Genomic DNA, 19,839 nt, shown 5'->3' with positions numbered 1-19,839 from the left:
AATGTCTACACCCAACATGGGGCGTGAACTCAACCTCAAGATCAAGAGTCACATGCTCTACTGACTGATCAGCCAGGCACCCTTAGAGTAGATTATTTTTTTTCCCTCCAACTTTATTGAGGAATAATCGACAAATATAATTGTATATATTTAAAGTATACAGTGAGGGGCGCCTCGGTGGCTCAGTTGGTTTAGTATCCAACTTCGGCCCAGGTCACGATCTCCCAGTTTGTGGGTTTGAGCCCCGCATCGGGCTCTGTGCTGACAGCTCAGAGCCTGGAGCCTGCTTCAGATTCTGTTTCCCTCTCTGTCTGCCCCTCCCCTGCTCGTGGTCTGTCACTCTCTCTCTCAAAAATAAACATTAAAAAAAAAATAAAAATAAAAGCATACAGCGTGATGATTTGATAATTATGGAATGATTACTAAGGTAAAGATAATTAACACATCTATTATCTCACATAGTTAACTGTTTTTTGTTTTGTTTTTTATGGTGAGAATGCTTAAAGTCTACTCTTAGCAACTCCTAGATATTCAGTGTATGATTAACTATAGTCACCATGCTGTACATTAATTAGATCCTCAGAACTTACCCTTTTTATAGTAAAACTGAAAATTTATGCCCTTTGGCCTATATTTCCCCATTTCCCTCTTCTCTTCCCAGCCTCTGGCCACCACTATTCTATTCTCTATTTTTATGAAATCAGCTGTTTTTGTTTACTTGGTTGGTTGGTTAGTTGGTTGGGTTTTTTGTTTTTGTTTTTTTTAAAGATTCCACATATAAGTGATACCATACAGTATTTGTCTTTGGCTTATGTCACTTATGGTAATGCCTTCCAGTTTCATCTATGTTGTCACAAATGGCAAGATTTCCTTTTTTATGACTGAACATTAATATTCCATTGTGTGTATATATACATAGATTTTTTTGTATTCATTTATTCATTGTAGGACACTTATTTAGATTGTTTCTGTATCTTTGCTATTGTGAATAATACTGCAGTGAACATGAGTGTTGAGGGATCTCTTTGATATACCCATTTCATTTCTTTAGATATACAGTCAGGAGAAGGATTACTGGATCATATGGTAGTTCTATTTTTAATATTCTGAGGAACTTCCATACTGTTTTCTATAAAGACTGTACCAGTTCAGATTCCTGCCAACAATGTATATCGGTTTTCTTATCTCCACATCCTTGCCAACATCTGTTATTTCCTCTCTTTTTGAAAATAGCTATTACAACAGATGTAAGATGATATCTCATTGTGGTTTTGATTTGCATTTTCCTTGTGATTAGTGATATTGAGCACCTTTTTATATACCTATTAACCATTTGAATGTCTTCTTTGGAAAAAGTTTATTCAGGTCCTTTGCCCATTTTTAAATTGGATTATTTCCTTTTTTGTTATTGAGTTGTATGAGCTCTTCATATATTTTATATATTAGTCCCTTATCCAGAAACATGGTTTTCAAATATTTTCCCCCGTTTCATCAGTTGCCCTTTCAATTTATTGTTTACTTTGCTGTGCAGAAACTCTTTAGTTTGATGTGGTCCTACTTGCTTATTTCAGCTTTTGGTGTCTGTGCTTTTGTCTTATCCAAGAAATCACTGCCAAAACCAATGTCAAGAATATTTTCCCAATGTTTTCTTCTAGGAGCTTTATGGTTTCTTCTAGGAGTTTAAATTTAAGTCTTTGATCCATTTCAAGTTAATTTTTGTGAGTGGTGTAATATAGGGGTCCAGTTTCATCTTTTTGTATGTGGATATCCAGTTTTCTTAGCACCATTTATTGAAGATACTGTCCTTTCACCTTTGTATACTCTTGGGGCCCTTGTCAAAGATTAGTTGACTGTACGTGTGTGGCTAGTGCCTATGTCCTAGGCTCTCTATTCTGATCCACTGATCTATGTGCCTGTTTTTATGTCAGTACCTTACTGTCAGTACTGTTCTGATTACTATAGCTTTATAATATAGCTCAAAATCAGGAAGTATGATGCCTCTAGTTTTGTTGTTCCTCAAGAACACTTAGGTTCTTTGGGGTTTTCTATGGTTCCATATAAAATTTAGAATAGTTTTTTCTTTTTCTTTTTTTTTTTAATTTTTTTTAATGTTTATTTATTTTTGAGACAGAGAGCATGAACGGGGGAGGGTCAGAGAGAGAGAGGGAGACACAGAATCCGAAACAGGCTCCAGGCTCTGAGCTGTCAGCACAGAGCCCGACACAGGGCTCAAACTCACAGACTGCAAGATCATGACCTGAGCCGAAGTCAGACACTCAACCGACTGAGCCACCCAGGCGCTCCAGTTTTTTTCTTTTTCTAAGAAAAATGCCATTGGAATTTAATAGAGATTACATTGAATCTTAGATCACTTTGAATAGTATGAACAGTTGATCCAGTTCTTCCAATCTATAACATGGGATATCTTTCCATTTATTTGTATCTTCTTCAGCTTTGTTGATCTGTGTTTTATAGTTTTCACTGTACAGATCTTTTACCTCCATGGTTATATTTAGTCCTACGTATTGTATTTTGATACTACTGTAAATTGGATATCTTTCTTAATTTCTTTTTCTGATAGTTCATTGTTAGTATATAGAAATGCAACTGATTTTTATATATTAATTTTGTATCCTGAAACTTTACTGAATTCATTTATTAGTTCTGACACTTTTTTGGTGGAATGTGTAGGGTTTCCTGAATATAAGATGATGTCATTTGCAAACAAATAATTTTACTTCTTCTTTTGAGATTTGGGTACCTTTTAATTCTTTTTCTTCCCTAATTGCTATGGTAGGACTTCAGGTATTATGCCGAATAAAAAGCACAGTTGTGGGCATCCTTGTCTTATTCCTGACCTTAGAGGAAAACTTTTAACTTTTCACCATTGAGTATGACTTTAGCTATGAGCTTGTTGTATAAGGTCTTCATCATGTTGAAGTACGTTCCTTCTATAACTAATTTCATAAGCAGAATAGATTTCTTGAGTGATATGATTGCAGATGTTTTTTATAAATATTTTTGCTTATCTATATCCTCTCATTTTCTGTTAACATATATGTGTGTTTATATTGATTCATGAATTGAATTTGTAAGAAATCCATTTATAGTTGACAGTTTATATAATTCTGGTTCTATATACATGGGGATTTTAAATGATTGATAGTTAAGTATACTTGAAAAGCTTACCTATTTAAAAATTACTTTGAAATAACATTGTTAATGTATTTAGGATTTAAAAATGTATTTAAGGTAAACTTTTATCAACAGATTTTATATCGCTTTGTTAGCATTAACACTTAAGTTTTAAGATGCATCATTTAACATATTTTTGAACTCTTTTTTTCTTTGCTGACAGATCCTAATAGCCACTATTACCCATCTTTTGCCAAGTACAGAAGCTTCATCTTATGAAATGGATAAGAGGGTAATTTAAGTTTTGTTTGATACTTAATATGTATTTATCTAGTAAAGTCTTTATATTTTAAAATTGCAAAGATACATATATTTACATGGTAAACATTAATTCATTTTGTGTTTAAAAATCACTATAATGTGAAATATATCTTTACATTATTTAAGTGTAAATTATATTTTAGTTCAGATTTCGAGTTAATCATGATTATTTGATAAAGTCTTCGAATATCAGGGTTTTGAGGAATGTTGGAGAACATTCTGTTCATTTATAACTATTTCATTTTATCCTGCCAAGTTACAGCCTTTTTTATGCCTGAAAATTAGTAATTCCGAGGAATTCTTCAAATCTGAAGGCAGCCATATATCTTTATATAGCTGTTATTGGTAGAAAATAACAAAATTTCCATTAAGGAGAATACGTATAATAGAGATATGACACACAGAAAAAGGCATACCCTCTGGCCACAGAAAGTTCTACAAGATTGAATTTACTCAGTAAATTCATTGTGAGACTATTATAATTATTTCAGGTATTGTATTTATCAAGCTAAAGTTTTTGTTTGGTTTCTTTTCATAGTTTCTATATCTTTCCTGAAATCTGCATTTCTTCATCAATTATATTTATCTTGTCTTCCAGATTTTTAACATTTTTTTTACCGTTTTATAATGTGAAGAGGGGAGAGGGAAGAGGGAGAAGGAGAGAGAATCTTAAGCAGGCTCCACAACTCACTGTGGAGCCTGGCCTGGGGCTCAATTCCATGACCCTGGGATCATGTTTATCATAATTATTTTAAAGTCCTTATCTGCTAAATTCATTATCTGGGTTATTGCTGAGTCTGTCTATTGAAATATTTTCCTCTTGACTATGGATTCCATTTTCCTGTTTGTTCATATGTCTGTTAGTTTTTTATTATATATTAGGCATAGTACATAATATATCATAGAGACTTTAGATCTGTGCTGCCCAGTATAGTAGCTACTAACCACATGTGACTTTAAATTTAAATAAAATTAAGAGTTTATGTTAACGGGGTAGCTGGGTGGCTCAGTTGGTTAAGCATCTGACTCTTGATTTCAGCTCAGGTCATGATCTCACAGTTGTGACATTGAACCCCTCAGAGGGTTCTTTGCTGGGCATGGAGCCTGTTTGAGATTCTCTCCTTTTCCTTCTGACCCTTTCACACTTGCACGCATGCATGCGAACACTCTCTCTCAAAAAATAAAATTAAATAAATAATAAAATTTAAAACATTTATGTTAAAAATTTGTTCCTTATTTGTGCTAGCCACATTTCAGGTGCTCAATAGCCACGTAGCCAAATACACACCATTTCCATCATTGCACAAAGTTCTATTAATCAAGGCTATTCTAGATTCTACTTATTTCCTCTGAAAATTATTCTTTTCCTTTCCATTTTCACATCCCAGTCTTGCAATTCTATTTTCCAGATCTCAGTGTCATCATCCTTTAATCATATGGTATTGAAATTTCAAGTATGTTTTTTTCTTAGGCTCTGCCCATTAATTTACGGAAATCTGAAGGTATAATTATGTTTCAGACCTATTCTCAGTTATTTTCTTGTGTGCCTTGCATAACTTTTTAACTTTTGGTCTCTTCATGTTATTCCTCTTGTCTTCTGTATCTCTAATTGTATGAGTTTACCTCAGAAATTTTTATTCCTCTTCATATTCAGTTTAAAATCCATTTGATCAGATTATCTAGACCTTGATAAATACATTTTTCCTCATCTTTAAAAGATACATATTCTCTATTTTAGCCAAGAGTTCTTCATTTTAGTATCTTGGACTGTGGTTTAGAATTTCAAATCTAATTTGTGAAAAGTATCTGGATAACTAATTAGCCATTTCCTTCTAGATCATCTTTGTCTTCCAAAGCCTAGCTATTAATATGAAAAATCTCCACTATTCAGTTTTTGTTTCTTGCTCACTTAATTCATTAAATATTTATTGATCACAAAGTATGTGTATGATATTCTGCTTGGAACTAATTAAGTAGATATAAATAAGATAGCCTCTGCTCTCATGGATTTTAAAGATTAGAGCGGCAAGTGAGCGGCAATCCAATTAGAGCAGCAATCCAATATAAGAAATGCTTACTATAAAAAGCAGAAAAATGTGTATGACACAGGGTAGGATAGAGGAGGAAGTGATTAACTATCCAAGCAGAGGGCTTATTAAGGGAGAACTTCTTTTTTTAATTTTTAAGAAAATTTTTCTAACATTTACTTAGTTTTGAGAGACTGAGAGAGACAGAGCATGAGCAGGGGAGGGGCAGAGAGAGAAGGAGACACTGAATCTGAAGCAGGCTCCAGGTTCTGAGCTGTCATCACAAAGCCCGATGCAGGGCTCAAACCCATGAACCATGAGATCATGACCTGAGCCGAAGTCAATTGCTTAACTGACTGAGCCACCCAGGCACCCCAGGGGAAAACTTCTAAAAGATGATAGGGTTTTCTACATAAATGGAGACAAGGATTGGAGTCAAAGTGTTATTCCAGTTGTAGGGAGTAGCATGTATAAAATCATGTAGGTATAAAATGTATGGTATGTTATGGGAGAACAATAGGCAATTAGATACTATAGGATGTGAAGTGTATGCTTCAGAGAAGGGAAATTAGGCATCAGAGATAGAAAAGGGTCAGGATATGGAGAGCCTTGGATGCCACACTAAGAACTTTGGACGTTTGTGAAAGTCCTTTTTTTGAAAATGACCTTTTGGGGATGCCTGGGTGGCTTAGTCAGTTAAGCGTCCAACTCTTGATTTTGGCTCAGGTCATGATCTCACAGTTGTGATTGAGCCCTCACATCAGGCTCCATGAGGAGCATGGAGCCTGCTTGGGATTCTCTCTCTCCCTTGCTCTCTGCCCCTCCCTCACTCACACTCCCCCCCTCTCTCAAAATAAATAAATAAATTTTTTTAAGTGAGTTTTTTGGGGGCATCTGGGTAGCTCGGTCAGTTAAATGTCCGACTTCAACTCAGGTCATGATCTTGCAGTTCATGAATTCGAGCCCCACGTCAGACTCTGTGCTAACAGCTTGGAGCCTGGACCCTGCTTTGGATTCTGTGTCTCCCTCTCTGCCCTGCTCGTGCTCTGTGCACACGAGTGCTCCTCTCTCTCTCCCTCCCTTTCTCCCTCTCTCTCTCTCTCTCTCTCTCTCTCTCTCAAAAATAAATAAACATCAAAAACTTGTTTTATTTATTTTTTTAATTTTTTTTAATGTTTATTTCTGAGAGAGAGATGGACAGAGCCTGAGTATGGGAGGGGCAGAGAGAGAGACACAGAATCCGAAACAGGTTCCAGGCTCTGAGTTATCAGCACAGAGCCCAACAGGGGGCTTGAATTCACAGACTACAAGATCATGACCTGAGCCATAGTCAGACACCCAACTGACTGAGCCACCCAGGCACTCCCAGAAAAAAAAATTTTCTAAGTGACATTTTGGAAGGCTCTTTAATGTACTATGAAATACTAGATTTGTGAAAGATCACTTAAAAGTGTGAATGTTGACTTAAAAAAAATAATATGGTAATTATCATAATCATCAATGTAAGAATTGATGTCTTGATAAGGCTAAGAAAATAAAGAGTAGGGGCACCTGGGTGGCGCAGTCGGATAAGCGTCCGACTTCAGCCAGGTCACGATCTCGCGGTCCGTGAGTTCGAGCCCCGCATCAGGCTCTGGGCTGATGGCTCAGAGCCTGGAGCCTGCTTCCGATTCTGTGTCTCCCTCTCTCTCTGCCCCTCCCCCGTTCATGCTCTGTCTCTCTCTGTCCCAAAAATAAATAAACGTTGAAGAAAAAAAAAAAAGAAAAGAAAGAGTAAAAATTCTCAGAGTGGAATCTACAAAGTCCACAGTAATCAAGAAAAAAAGAGCAGATTTTTTGAAGATGAATTTCTGTTTTTATTGTATTGTGTGTAAGGAATAATGCCCAGTAAAATGCAGCAAAGCAACTGTTTGCCTAAAGTGGTAAATTTGAAGCTGAACACAAAATTATTGGCATCATCAACACATGAGTAGTATTAAACTATGGGAATGTATGAGATCCCTTAAAGAGAAGTTACAGAGTCAGAAAAGTTAGCAAAGTATAACACCTTGAAGAATAACAAAGAGCAAACAGAGAGGGGAGGGGGGTCACCAAAATAGAGACACAGAAGGCTCCTGAATTTTCTTCCTCCTGTGGATGCACCAAAGATACTGCTACATATGGAGCATTTCTCTGGAGAAATCTAGAAACTAGTTGAATGATCCTGCACATCAGGCAACTGAAAAAATACCCACATCAAAATACATAACGGATGCTGAGAATGTACTCTTGTAATAAACTCCACCCTTGGTATAGTTCCATATAATCAAAAGAGAACTCCCAGCTTCTCTCTGAGGAGAGAAGTGTTTAGACTACACGCATCTAGCCCACCAGCTTTTAAGTCTGCCTCCCCATAGATGGGCTCCCAGGTCACCTGCCTCTGAAAATCAACAGGGCTTGTCACTGCCTGATGTGTAGGATCATTCAGCTAGTTTCTGTGTGGACCCTCAGGCAGCAGCTGGTAAAGAATGCAGTCAGATCTTTTCTAGGGATAGAATAGTGGAGGGTCCTTTTTGCCTGTTCCCTCTGTGCTGAACCCTAGGGGAATAGCCATAGCAGGTGCTCATGCTCCTGTTAACAAGTGCTCCTTTGTTTCCCTAGAAAAGATTTAACTACATACTTTCCCAGCTGCTGCCTGAGAGTCCAGCTTCTAACCAGTCTTCATCTAGGTGCTGACTGCAGTCCTCCTGGAAGCCCCTAAGAACCAGTGAGCACTCCCCCTGTATTCTCTCCCTCTGGCTGACTTCAACAAGAAAACCAGGTCTCCAGCTTCTCCCTGAAAGGAGCTTGTCAACACTAAGTGAGAAGCTCCCGAATCACCTATTTCTGGGAGCTGACAGAACTTGGCACTCATGAATTCTCTAGAAACATACAAAACAGAGGTGGTTCTCTTTGCACCAGCATTCCCAGAGACTCTTTCCTCTGGCTCAGCATAGAATGAGTAAGCAAAACTACCCAGCTCTCAATTTCTCTCATAGAGGCTAGACTGTATAACTAATGTCCCAACTTGCCCAGTTGCTTCTTGAAAGTCAGGCTTCCAATTAGCCTGCATCAGGGAGCTGAAGGGATAGGCAATTAGCAGTCCTTCAGCATCCTGAATAGGTATATTGGCATTTACTACCCTTTTGGGACACAGCTTGGACAGTCACAAAGGTTTGAGGGGCAGCTAAGAGCTTGAGCCAGTTTACTATTTACCTTTCCCAATTAAAAAGTATCTTGTGGGAAGACACTTGGAGACTGTATAAATATCCTATCACTCATTAAAACATTACTAAGTAGTTTTGCCAGCAATTGAAACGCTTACCAGAATTAAATGTTATGATAGCTCCAAATGGTGATTTCCTAATTCTGTCATTACTTTTATCTTCATTAGTTTTCTGTGATAAGGAAGATATTTCTCTTATTCCCTATCCATCTTGCTAGTGTGAGATCATGATTCTTATTTTATGCAATGGACTGTAATCCTTAGTTTTTTTACTATCATTTTTTATTTTGAAGCTCAAAAGATCCCCGACTTAACCAGTGGGAGTGGCCTTCAAAGTGGCTTCTTTGTCCTTTTGACATATCCTCCTCATTATCCTTTGAGTATATCCTTAATTTCTGTCACCACAGAATTTTTTAGACCCGCCTATATTTCCCCTCCCTGGTACTGGAATTAGCCATTTCTCCAAGGAACTCTGGTTCCATTGAATAGAAATAGTATTTTGAAATAGATTTAGGAGCTAGGTGTCTACATTGTCATTGGGTTGTCTTTTTTCCCCTAGGCCCACTGACCAGATAGAGCTAGAAAATAGATGATATGTACACACACACACACACACACAAATATATAATATGTATTTTATGTAAAAATGTAATATATGCATATATATGTTTCTTTGTGTGTATTAAAACACCATGAGTTTACCTTGACACCTGTGATTCTAACCCAACACCACAAGGTTCAATCTGTCCTCCCCCTTTACATGTTTGTAACTACCAGCCCCAACAGTGAGAACCTAGTTCCCATTGTCCACATTTATCCACAGCAAAGTACTTCTTGTGCAGTTATAGAAAAATAAAAACAGTTTCAGAATATATTTATGCCTGTATGTAGTTACCAAGAGAGTATATAGTTCAAAAGCTGTGTTTAAAAGTTATTTGGATTCCTTCTTCTCTTCTTAGCCTCACCTCCGTATGGTTATATAATTCATTTGAAATACATTTTGGGTCATTTTTTCAGTTTCTATTCCATTTTAGTGTTTTTTTCCCCATCCCTGTTGTTTTTATTTATTTATTTTTTATTTATGGTGTGCCTATTCTTTGTTTATTTTTACACAAATGAGCAGATACATTTATGTTTTCTCCTTGTTTGTTAAAAGAGACCATATTCTAGGTATTCCTTGGTACTTTAGATTTTTTACTTGCAGGATATCCTGGAAATTCACAATACATCAATTCATGAATATCTTCCATGGTCTTTTCTGTGGCTATGTAGTGTTTGTGCTCCATTATGTGAGTGTACCATAGTTTATTCAACTCACTCTCCTATACGTGGATGTATAGGTTATTTTCAGAATTTTGCAATTGCAAACAGTGCTGCAGTGACTCACTCTGTCCCTGTATATTTTTACATTATTGGAATGTGTCTTCAGGGTATATTCCTAGAAGTGGAATTGCTGGGTCAGAAGGTAAACAGATTGGTAATTATGTTAAATATTGGCATTCCCACAAGCCAACTGTTAGTGTCTGTTTGCCTAGAGTCTCATCCACACATTGTGCCTTATTTTGAACATTTTGCCAGTTCGATGGGGGAGCAATGGCATCTCAGTGTAGTTTCCACTTAAATGAAGTTGAATATCCTCTCATATTTACTAATGGCCTTATTTTTTATTTTTGTGACTTGTTTATTCATATTTTCATAATTTTCTGTCAGGTTTTGGTGTTTTCCACTCAAATTTTTATGTACTAGGGATATTAGCTCTTAACTGGTATATGTCACAAATATTTTCTCTTTTTTCCCTCATTTGCCTTTTGATTTTGTTTACGGTGGGTTTTTGTTATTGTTTCTTGTGTGGGGGGGGATCACAGAAAAAATTGGTTTTTATGTGGTCGATTTATCTTTTATTGTGTCTGAATTTTCACTGTACCCTGGAGAAAGAGGAATTCACCCATGTTTTCTTCTAGCACTTGTATGGTTTCATTACTTACAATGTTTATCCCTCATCCATTTGAAGTTTATTCTGTATGTTTTGAGATAGGGAGTTAATTTTTGTTGTTTTTCCAAATGGATAATCAGATTTAAAAGTTCAGCTTTGCCTTTTAAAGTGAATAATCAGTGTCTAAAATTACTGGGATCTATTTCTTCAAATTCCGTACTAGCCGTTTTTAGACTCTTGGTGACAAGCTCTCTTTGATACTATTAAGTAGTTTTGAGGATCTCAGGTAACTTTTTTTTTTTTAAAGTCAGCTTGCTTTTTATTGTCAGCATCAAGATAAACAATGACAGTGATAAAATATTCCTCCCCATTGGGCAGATGCTCTTACTGCCCTTTGAAAATACTACTGCCCATACGAGCTTAAAAATATGACATATCCAGTGCGCTTGAGATGTTTATTGTGGAAGGATCCATTCCCACATTTTTAAAAAGTTTTTTTAAATTTACATCCAAATTAGTTAGCATATAGTGCAACAATGATTTCAGGAGTAGATTCCTTAATGCCCCTTACCCATTTAGCCTATCCCCCCTCCCACAACCCCTCCACTAACCCTCTGTTTGTTCTCTAAGAGTCTCTTATGTTTTGTGCCCTCCCTGTTTTTATGTTATTTTTGTTTCCCTTCCCTTATGTTCATCTGTTTTATGTCTTAAAGTCCTCATATGAGTGAAGTCATATATTTGTCTTTCTCTGACTAATTTCGCTTAGCATAATACCCTCCAGTTCCATCCACGTAGTTGCAAATGGCAAGATTTCATTCTTCTTGATTGCCAAGTAATACCCCATTGTATATATATATACCACATCTTCTTCATTCATCCATCTTTGGACATTTGGGCTCTTTCCATACTTTGGCTATTGTTGATAGTGCTGCTATAATCATGGGGGTGCATGTGTCCCTTCGAAATAGCATACCTGTATCCCTTGGATAAATACCTAGTAGTGCAATTGCTGGTTCATAGGGTCGTTCTATTTTTAATTTTTTGAGGAACCTCCATACTGTTTTCCAGAGTGGCTGCACCAGCTTGCATTCCCACAAACAATGCAAAAGAGAAGAGGATCACAAATAACTTTTATTCAAATGGATTATACAGGCATACCTTAGAAACATTTGGGTTTGGTTTCAAACTACCACAATAAAGTGAATATCTCAGTAAAGCAAGTAAAATGAATTTTTTGGTTTCTCCGTGCATATAAAAGTTATGCTTAAACTACACCATAGTCTGGGGTTCCTGGGTGGCTCAGCTGACCGAGCATCTGACTCTGAATTTTGGCTCAGGTCATGATGCCAGCCAGGGTCATGGGATCGAGCCCTGTGTTGGGCTCCACACTGAGCATGGAGCCTGCTTAAGATTCTCTCTCCCCCCTCTGCCGCTCTCCCTGACTTGTGTGCTTTCTCTCTCTCAAATTATTTAAAAACAAAAAACAAAAAAGCCCTACCTTTAAAAAAAAAAAAACAAAAAACCTGCATTGTAGTCTATTAAGTGTGCAATAGCAATATGTTCAAAAAAACCATGTATATACCTTAATTTAAAAATACTTTATTGCTGGAGCGCCTGAGTGTCTCAGTCGGTTAAGCGTCCGACTTTGGCTCAGGTCATGATCTTACAATTCATGAGTTCCAGCTCCGCATCTGACTCTGGGCTGACAGCTCAGAGCCTGGAGCCTGCTTCAGATTCTGTGAGTCCCTCTGTCCCTCTGCTGCTTGCGCTCTGTCTCTCACATTGTCTCAAAAATAAATAAACATTAAAAAAAATTTTTTTAACATTTTTAAAAATACTTTATTGCTAAAAAATGCTAACCATCATCTGAGCTTTCAATAAATTGTAATCTTTTTTACTGGTGGAGGGTCTTGCCTTAGCACTGGTGGCTGATCACAGTGATTGCTCCAGGTTGGGGCAGCTGTGGCAATTTCTTAACATAAAACAGTAAGGAAGTTTGCCACATTGATTGACTTTTTTCCCCCCACAATTTCTCTAGCATACGATCCTGTTTGATAGCACTTTACCCACAGTAGAATTTCTTTCAAAATTGGAATCAGTCCTTTGAAACGATGTTGCCATTTTATCAACTATGTATGTTTATGTAATATTCTAAATCTTTTGTTGTAATTTCACATCTTCACAACATCTTCACCAGGAAAAGATTTCATCTCAACAAACCACTTTCTTTCCTTATTCATGAGAAGCAACTCCTTATTCATTAAATATTGATCATGACATTGTAGTAGTCCAGTCAGCATCTACAGACCTCACTTCTAATTCTAGTTCTCTTGCTATTTCTACCAATACTGCAGTTATCTCCTCCACAGAAATCTTCAACATCTCAAAGTCATCCATGAAATTTGAAGTCACTTCTTCCATACTCCTGTTAATGTTGATATTTTGACCACTTCCCATGAATCGTGAATGTTCTTTTTTTTTTTTAATTTTTTTTAATGTTCATTTATTTTTGAGAGAAAAGAAAGAGACAGAGGGCAAGTGGGGCAGGGGCAGAGAGAGAGGGAGACACAGAATCTGAAGCAGGCTCCAGGCTCTGTGCTGTCATCACAGAGCCCGACACAGGACCTGAACTCACAAACTGTGAGATCATGACCTGAGCCAAAGTCAGATGCTTAATGGACTGAGCCACCAGGCACCCCTAATCATGAATGTTCTTAATGGCATCCAGAATGGCGAATCCTTTCCAGAAGGTTTTCAACTTGGTTTACCCAGATCCTTCAGATGAATCACTATCCATGGCAGCTATAACCTTATGAAATGTCTTTCTTATATAATAAGACCCGAAAGCCAAAATTCCTCCTTGATCCAGGGGCTGCAGAATGGATGTTGTGTTAGCAGGCATGAAAACAACATTAACCTCATTGTGCATCTCCATCAGAGCTCTTGGACTTAAAATATTCAGTAAACCATGTTGTAAACAGATGTGATGTTATCCGGGCTTTGCTGTTCCATGTATAGAGTACAGGCAGAATAGAGTTAGCATAATTCTTAAGGGCCCGAGGATTTTTGGAATGGTAAATGAACACTGGCTTCACCTTAAAGACACTAGCTGCATTAGCCCCCACCAAAAGAGGCAGCCTGTCCTTTGAAGCTTTGAAGCCAGACATTGACTTCCCTCTAGCCATGAAAGTCCTAGGTGCATCTTCTTCAAATAGAAGGCTGTTTTTGTCTACATTGAAAATCTGTTGTTTAGTGTAGCTACTTTCATTAGTTTTCTTGGCTGCATCTTCTGGATAACTTGCTGCAGCCTCTGTATCACTATTTCCTGCCTCATCTTGCACTGTTATGTTATGTAGATGATTTCTTTCCTTAAACTTCATGAACCAATGTCTGCTAGCTTTAGACTTCTTTTCTGTAGCTTCCTTACCTCCTTCAGCTTTCATAGAATTTAAGAGAGTTAGAGCCTTGCTCTGGGTTAGGCTTTGATGTAAGGAATTTTGCAGCTGGTTTGATCCTCCATCCAAACCATAAAACTTTCTCTGTATTGGCAAACACAGCTGTTTTGCTTTCTTATCATTTATGTGTTCACTAGAGTAGCACTTTTAATTTCCTTCAAAAACTTTTCCTTTGTATTCACATCTAGGCTGTTTGGCACAAGAAGCCTAGCTTTCAGCTTGTCTTGACTTTAGACATGCCTTCCTCACTAAATTTAATTTCTAGCTTTTGATTAAAGTGAGAGTCACGTGACTCTTTCACTTGAACACTAGAGGCCATTGTAGATTATTAATTGGCCTAATTTGAGTATTGTTGTGTTTCAGGGAATAGGGCGGCCTGAGGAGAAAGGATGGGGAATAGCTGATTAATGGAGCAGTCAGAACACACACAATGTTTACTGATTAAGTTTGCTAACTTACACGGACACAGTTTGTAGCACCCCAAAACAATTACAGTAATAACATCAGAGGTCACAGATCACCATAATAAATATAATAACAATAAAAATGGAAAAGTTAGAAATATTGCGAGAATTACCAGTATGTGACACAGAGACACAAAGTGAACAAATGCTGTCAGAAAATGGTGCTTAAACACTTGCTTAAGACAGGGTTGCCACAAACCTTCAATTTGTAAAGTACACAGTACCTGTGAAGTACAGTAAAGTGAGGCACAATAAAATAAGTATGCCTGTATTTTGTCCACTTGATCTGTCTTATACTGAGTGGTGTGTTAAAGTTTGCTAAATGTTTTTATATTTCTTTGCATCTATTGTAGTTTTTGCTTTATAAAGATAGTCACTGTGTTATTTGATACATAGATACCCATAAGTCTTCATTTCGTTTGAGTTGTAGCTTTTAACATGAGTGCTTTTTGGTTTGAATTCTAATTTGCGTCTGTGTTTCTTTGTCTACAAGATATATTTCCTTTGTTCTATTTTTTAAGTTCCTTTTGGTATTCAGGGAATTTTATACTTTGTTCTTGTGGTTACATTTCTATGTATGCCTTTTAAAAATACTTTTATTTCCTTGCTTTCTTAACCTTTTATTTTTTAAAACACTTTTTTTGTGTGGTTTGTGATTATTTAATGGTATCCTTTATCTCATCGCATATACGTTAATAAATGAGCTTATTTTACTTTTCTTCTCTCTTTGCCTCCATTTTTAGTTACTTTATTTCTACATATAACACATAGGATAAGTCAATAATAAATGATTCTTCCACGCTCATCTCTACCTTTATTTTTTTAGTCTTAGCTTTTGTAACTACGTGTATCAAATACCATTCTTTTTGCTGAAGTTCCTCAGTCAACTATTTGGTTAGATGAAGGTCATCTTTATTCTTCAGGACAGGCCCATAAATACAGAATTCCCTGAGGGCTGGTATATTTAAAACTTTTTTTGTAACCCTGATACTTGAGAAACATCTTTGCTAGATATAGAATCCTTAGGTTCACATTTACTTTCCTTGAAGTTTTTTGTTTTTTTTAAATGTTGCCTTGCTTTGTGTATTGTTTTTGAGAAGTCTGAAGCCTGTTTTATTCTCTTGCCCTTCTAAATTATTGCATCTTTTTTTCCAGGAGGCCCTAAGGATATCTTTTTTCTTTATGTTTGAAGTCTTACTTTTAAAGTTTTACCAGGATATGTGTTAGAGTTGATTATTGCAGGTCAGTTTGTCCTGGCTTCTGGTGAACCTTTTTAACATGTATATATACAGAGACTCCAAATATGTAAATTGGATATTCTTTTTCTCTATCTCAAACATTTTTTCTCTGACACTTTTTATCTTATTTTAAATCTCATTTTTATTCTTTTAATTGTTTTCCCACTATTCTTCAAAGCCCCATATTAAATTTTGTTTTTGTTTTTTTCAAATTTATTCTTCTTTAGGCATCCTGTAATCTAGGCTTCATTTCTAATATGATTTTGTCATTTTACTTCTTTTCTTGACATGAAACAATTCTTCCTTTCTTAGTTCTTAGTTTTTAATTTATAAATTCTAAGAATTCTATTCTTAGTTTTTAATTTCTGATTTAAGATGGGGTTTTCTTTGTCCTCCATATCTAAATGCTTTTACTTGTTGGAATGAACATGGGTGTTGTATGTAAATAATGAATCGGGAATCTATTCCCGAAGCCAAGAGCATACTGTATATACTGTATGTTAGCTAACTTGATAATAAATATATATTTTTTTAAATGCTGTTTGATAATATGTAATTTAGATTAGAATGTTGTGTTATAGTTTTCTTCTCCTTCATAATTGGGTTTTTTGAGTAGGAGTTTCATCAGTTGAACTGTTTAGATTCTCATTTTTTGTTTTCTTTTTATAATAGTTTTATATAGATGAAGGCTGCTTCTGCATTTCTGTGAACAGGACTGGTGGCTTGGGGTGGTTTATAAGATTCCTACTTCAAGAGCTCCCTCATCTGGTGATTCAACAAAGTTTAGTGTCTTTATTGTCTTTTTAAGGGGAGGAATTGTAGATCCATCAGTTTATTGGATGATGCTTTTTAAGGAGGAGAGAAATTATAAGCCCATCAATTTTTAAAATTTGTTTGTCTTGCAGGATCCTAAATTCTGCTTTTTCTTTTTACTACATGTTTGCCACAGGATGTCTCCCTATTCCTTCTTAACATTCTTCTTCTCCAAAGCATTACCTTTCCTGTGTGTACTTTTAAGTCCTTTTTTCTACTCCGTATCTACCAGTACACTTATTCAATATTCTCATACTTAGGGTAACTTTTTCTTTCTGGCTTGGTTTTTAGCTTTATACCTAGTTCTTGCTTCTCTTTTACAATTTTTCCTAAACTGCCCTTGCTCTTCATGAAAGTTTGTAATGGGATAATGAGGAAAAGCTTGCTGGGATTTGCTGATAGTTTCTACTCACAGATAATTTGAAGTCTGGATGTTCTGTTTTTTGGTTATATTGAGGATGTCAGTTTTTTGATGTTTTATTGGTTCTTTTTGTTCTTTAAAAGGAATGTAGAAATATTTTTGATATATGTGAACTCAACCTTTCATTTGTGATCTATTCCTTGAACAGTTTTAAATAAGTCAAGCTAATTGATGTCTGTTCTGTTTTAGGCTCAGCGTTTTATAGGAATTTTAAATAATTTTTGCCGTCCTGTTTATTACGCTTAAAGTTCCATTGTGCTGGCTTTAAAATATGAGGAAGAAACCCACCATAATGTTCATATGCAATATCTTAAAATCAGATCTAAGTAAATATTCATAGTAGAATTAGGGTTGATTTTATTCCTGAAATACATTTTGGAAGACAAAAAATAAGTTGGTGAATTTCTGTTAAATGTATTAAATTTCTTATTTTGTGAGTTTACAGTCATAATCATCTCTTTTGTTGTTGTTACAGTTGGTTGTATCCTTACTTCTGTGCCTCCTGGACTGGATCATGGCCTTACCTCTAAAGACACTGCTCCAACCAGTCCATGCTACAGGAGCAGAAAATGATAAAATAGAAAAATCTGTCCTCAATTGCATTTATAAGGTAACCTTATTTGCTTTATTGTTTATTTGGTAACCACAGTTTTTAAAACCTAAAGAAATAACATTTCTTGGTATTACATTTTTGTTTTTAGAGCTATATATTTTCTAAGAACATAGATTTATCTTATAGTACCTAAGAGTAATTAAAACTTCTTCCTACAAGATGCTTCTGCTTTACTGCAGATTTTTGAAAGGAGTCAAAATCTTATGGAATGTGAGAATCATTAGTTAAATTTACTCATTCTTGTTTTTAAAAGGCATTAAATTTTACCTTGATTGAAGAACTGAGTTTTAAAATATTTAAAAAATTTTTCAAGCTCTTGTATTACCAGTTGTCATTTTTCTCCATTTATCTTTATTTATTTATCTTCACTGAAAAGGAAAACTGTTTTCCCTCGTACTTCCAGGTATTACATGGGTGTGTTTATGGAGCTCAGTGTTTTAGCAATCCAAGGTATTTTCCAATGAGCCTCTCTGACTTGGCATCTGTAGATTATGACCCTTTTATGCATTTGGAAAGTCTGAAAGAGCCTGAACCTCTTCACTCTCCAGATTCGGAACGATCTTCTAAACTTCAGCCAGTGACAGAAGGTAAAAGGAATTCACTTTAGGACAGTATTATTTCTTGGATTCTCTCAAAGTATGATTTGAGGCCATAAGTAAAAATAATGGAGATGAGTATATCTTACTTTGTAGTTCTGTATCTCACCATGTATATTCTAGCAAAGTTCATTTTTAGTTTAAAAAATAACTTCAGAAACACAGTTACTAAGATTATATGTGATGACACTCCCTTTATACTTCTAGTGAAGTTATTCTGGTAAGGTTTTTTTGATACTTTACTTTATACATCATAGGATTTCTATAATGGAATAAGAGATTAAAAGATGTGGTATTGAATTTTGACTCTCATTTACTAGCTGAGTGGCTATGTCTGTTTCCTTATTTATAAAATAGGGCTGATAATATTTATTACCTCGTGGTTGTTTTGAGTCCTGAATAAGATAATATGTGTAAAACCCTTTGTACAGTTCTTGGTAGGTAGTGAACTCAGTAACGTTTTTTTTTTAAGCCACATTGTTTCTACATTCAGAGAGTTTACTTTCAGATATAAGAGAAAGATGTAAATAAATAACCTTTAAATACGAGTATAAAAATAAAAGTACATTTAAGACACAGAGGTAGTTTAGAGGAACCCAGCAAATTATTGAAGGGTTTTAAGAAGGTTATATACGTGAGAAAATTAGTACTGAGAGCAGTTTGAAAGCAGTGTTTTATGGAGTTGGCAGATTATGGCCCATGCCTGCCACCTGTTTCTATAAATAAAGTTTTATTGGGACACATCCATGCTTTCATTTATGTATCATTGTGTCGGCTTTTGTGCAACAACAGTAGTGTTGAATAGTTGCAAACGAGATCATGTGGTCCAGAAAGCTGAAAATATTTACTATCTGCCCCTTACAGAAGAAGTTTGCTGATCTCTGGTAAAGATTGATTTTAAGAAAGTTAAACCAGGATCAGAGAAACCAATCATGAAGCTGTTGCAATAGGCCTACCAAGAATTGCTAAAGGCCTAAATTGGTTAGATCTCTCCCAAAGTAGACCAAGAATATGAGAAAGGCTAGAGGTTTGGGAAGGAGAATGAGGAGGTGCAATATTGCAAATGGTGTAGTTTGGGATGAAGGTCGGATAGTCATATGAAGACCGCTAGTGGGCAGTTTGTTGTATATGCAGATCTCAATCGTAGCAGAAAGGTCTTTGTTAGGAATCTATATTTGTCTGCACACACACACGCGCACGTATGTGTGTATTCTGAGAAGAAAAATAGTTGGAAAGGAAGGAAAACTGGGAGAGAATAATTTCTCAGAAACAAAAACAGGAGAAAGATATTTAAAAGATTGGGTAATGGTATTAAATGATAGGCCAGATGCAGAAAGACTGAAAAATATGTCTGCTTTAGTTTCAGCAGAGAAGTAGGAGGGAGAAGTGGATGGCTGTGGGTTGAAGAGCAAAGAGGAGTTAAAGAAATAGAGCCATTTGTCAAAAGTACTCTTTAAAGAAGCTGGACTGTATAAAAAAGAAAGATAAATGATAAGACAGTAAGTAAGCTAAAAAATAATTCTCAGCAGAGGTAAAGGATTTCTAAGGATGAAGAGACTTGAACTTCTATAAACTGAGA

The 19,839-nt window shown here is 35.9% G+C and overlaps 1 protein-coding gene across 7 annotated transcripts in view; it reads left to right on the top strand.

The window, feature by feature from the left end:
• Positions 1–19,839, top strand: part of RALGAPA1 (Ral GTPase activating protein catalytic subunit alpha 1) — a 264,118-nt gene that overhangs the window by 145,988 nt on the left and 98,291 nt on the right. For all 7 annotated transcript variants that reach the window (XR_008299366.1, XM_027065594.2, XM_053224366.1 and 4 more), the window contains 3 exons: positions 3,359–3,427; positions 17,527–17,661; positions 18,068–18,251. Coding sequence is in view for 6 of the 7 variants with exons in the window: in XM_027065594.2 (XP_026921395.2) it covers positions 3,359–3,427; positions 17,527–17,661; positions 18,068–18,251 (388 nt within the window). In the remaining variant the exon portion in view is untranslated. The remainder of the gene's footprint in view (positions 1–3,358; positions 3,428–17,526; positions 17,662–18,067; positions 18,252–19,839) is intronic.

This window comes from Acinonyx jubatus, chromosome B3 (genome assembly GCF_027475565.1).
Source record: "Acinonyx jubatus isolate Ajub_Pintada_27869175 chromosome B3, VMU_Ajub_asm_v1.0, whole genome shotgun sequence".
NCBI lineage: Eukaryota > Metazoa > Chordata > Mammalia > Carnivora > Felidae > Acinonyx > Acinonyx jubatus.
The sequence above is the reverse complement of the archived record's forward strand: the minus strand, read 5'-3'. Positions and strand labels throughout refer to the sequence as shown.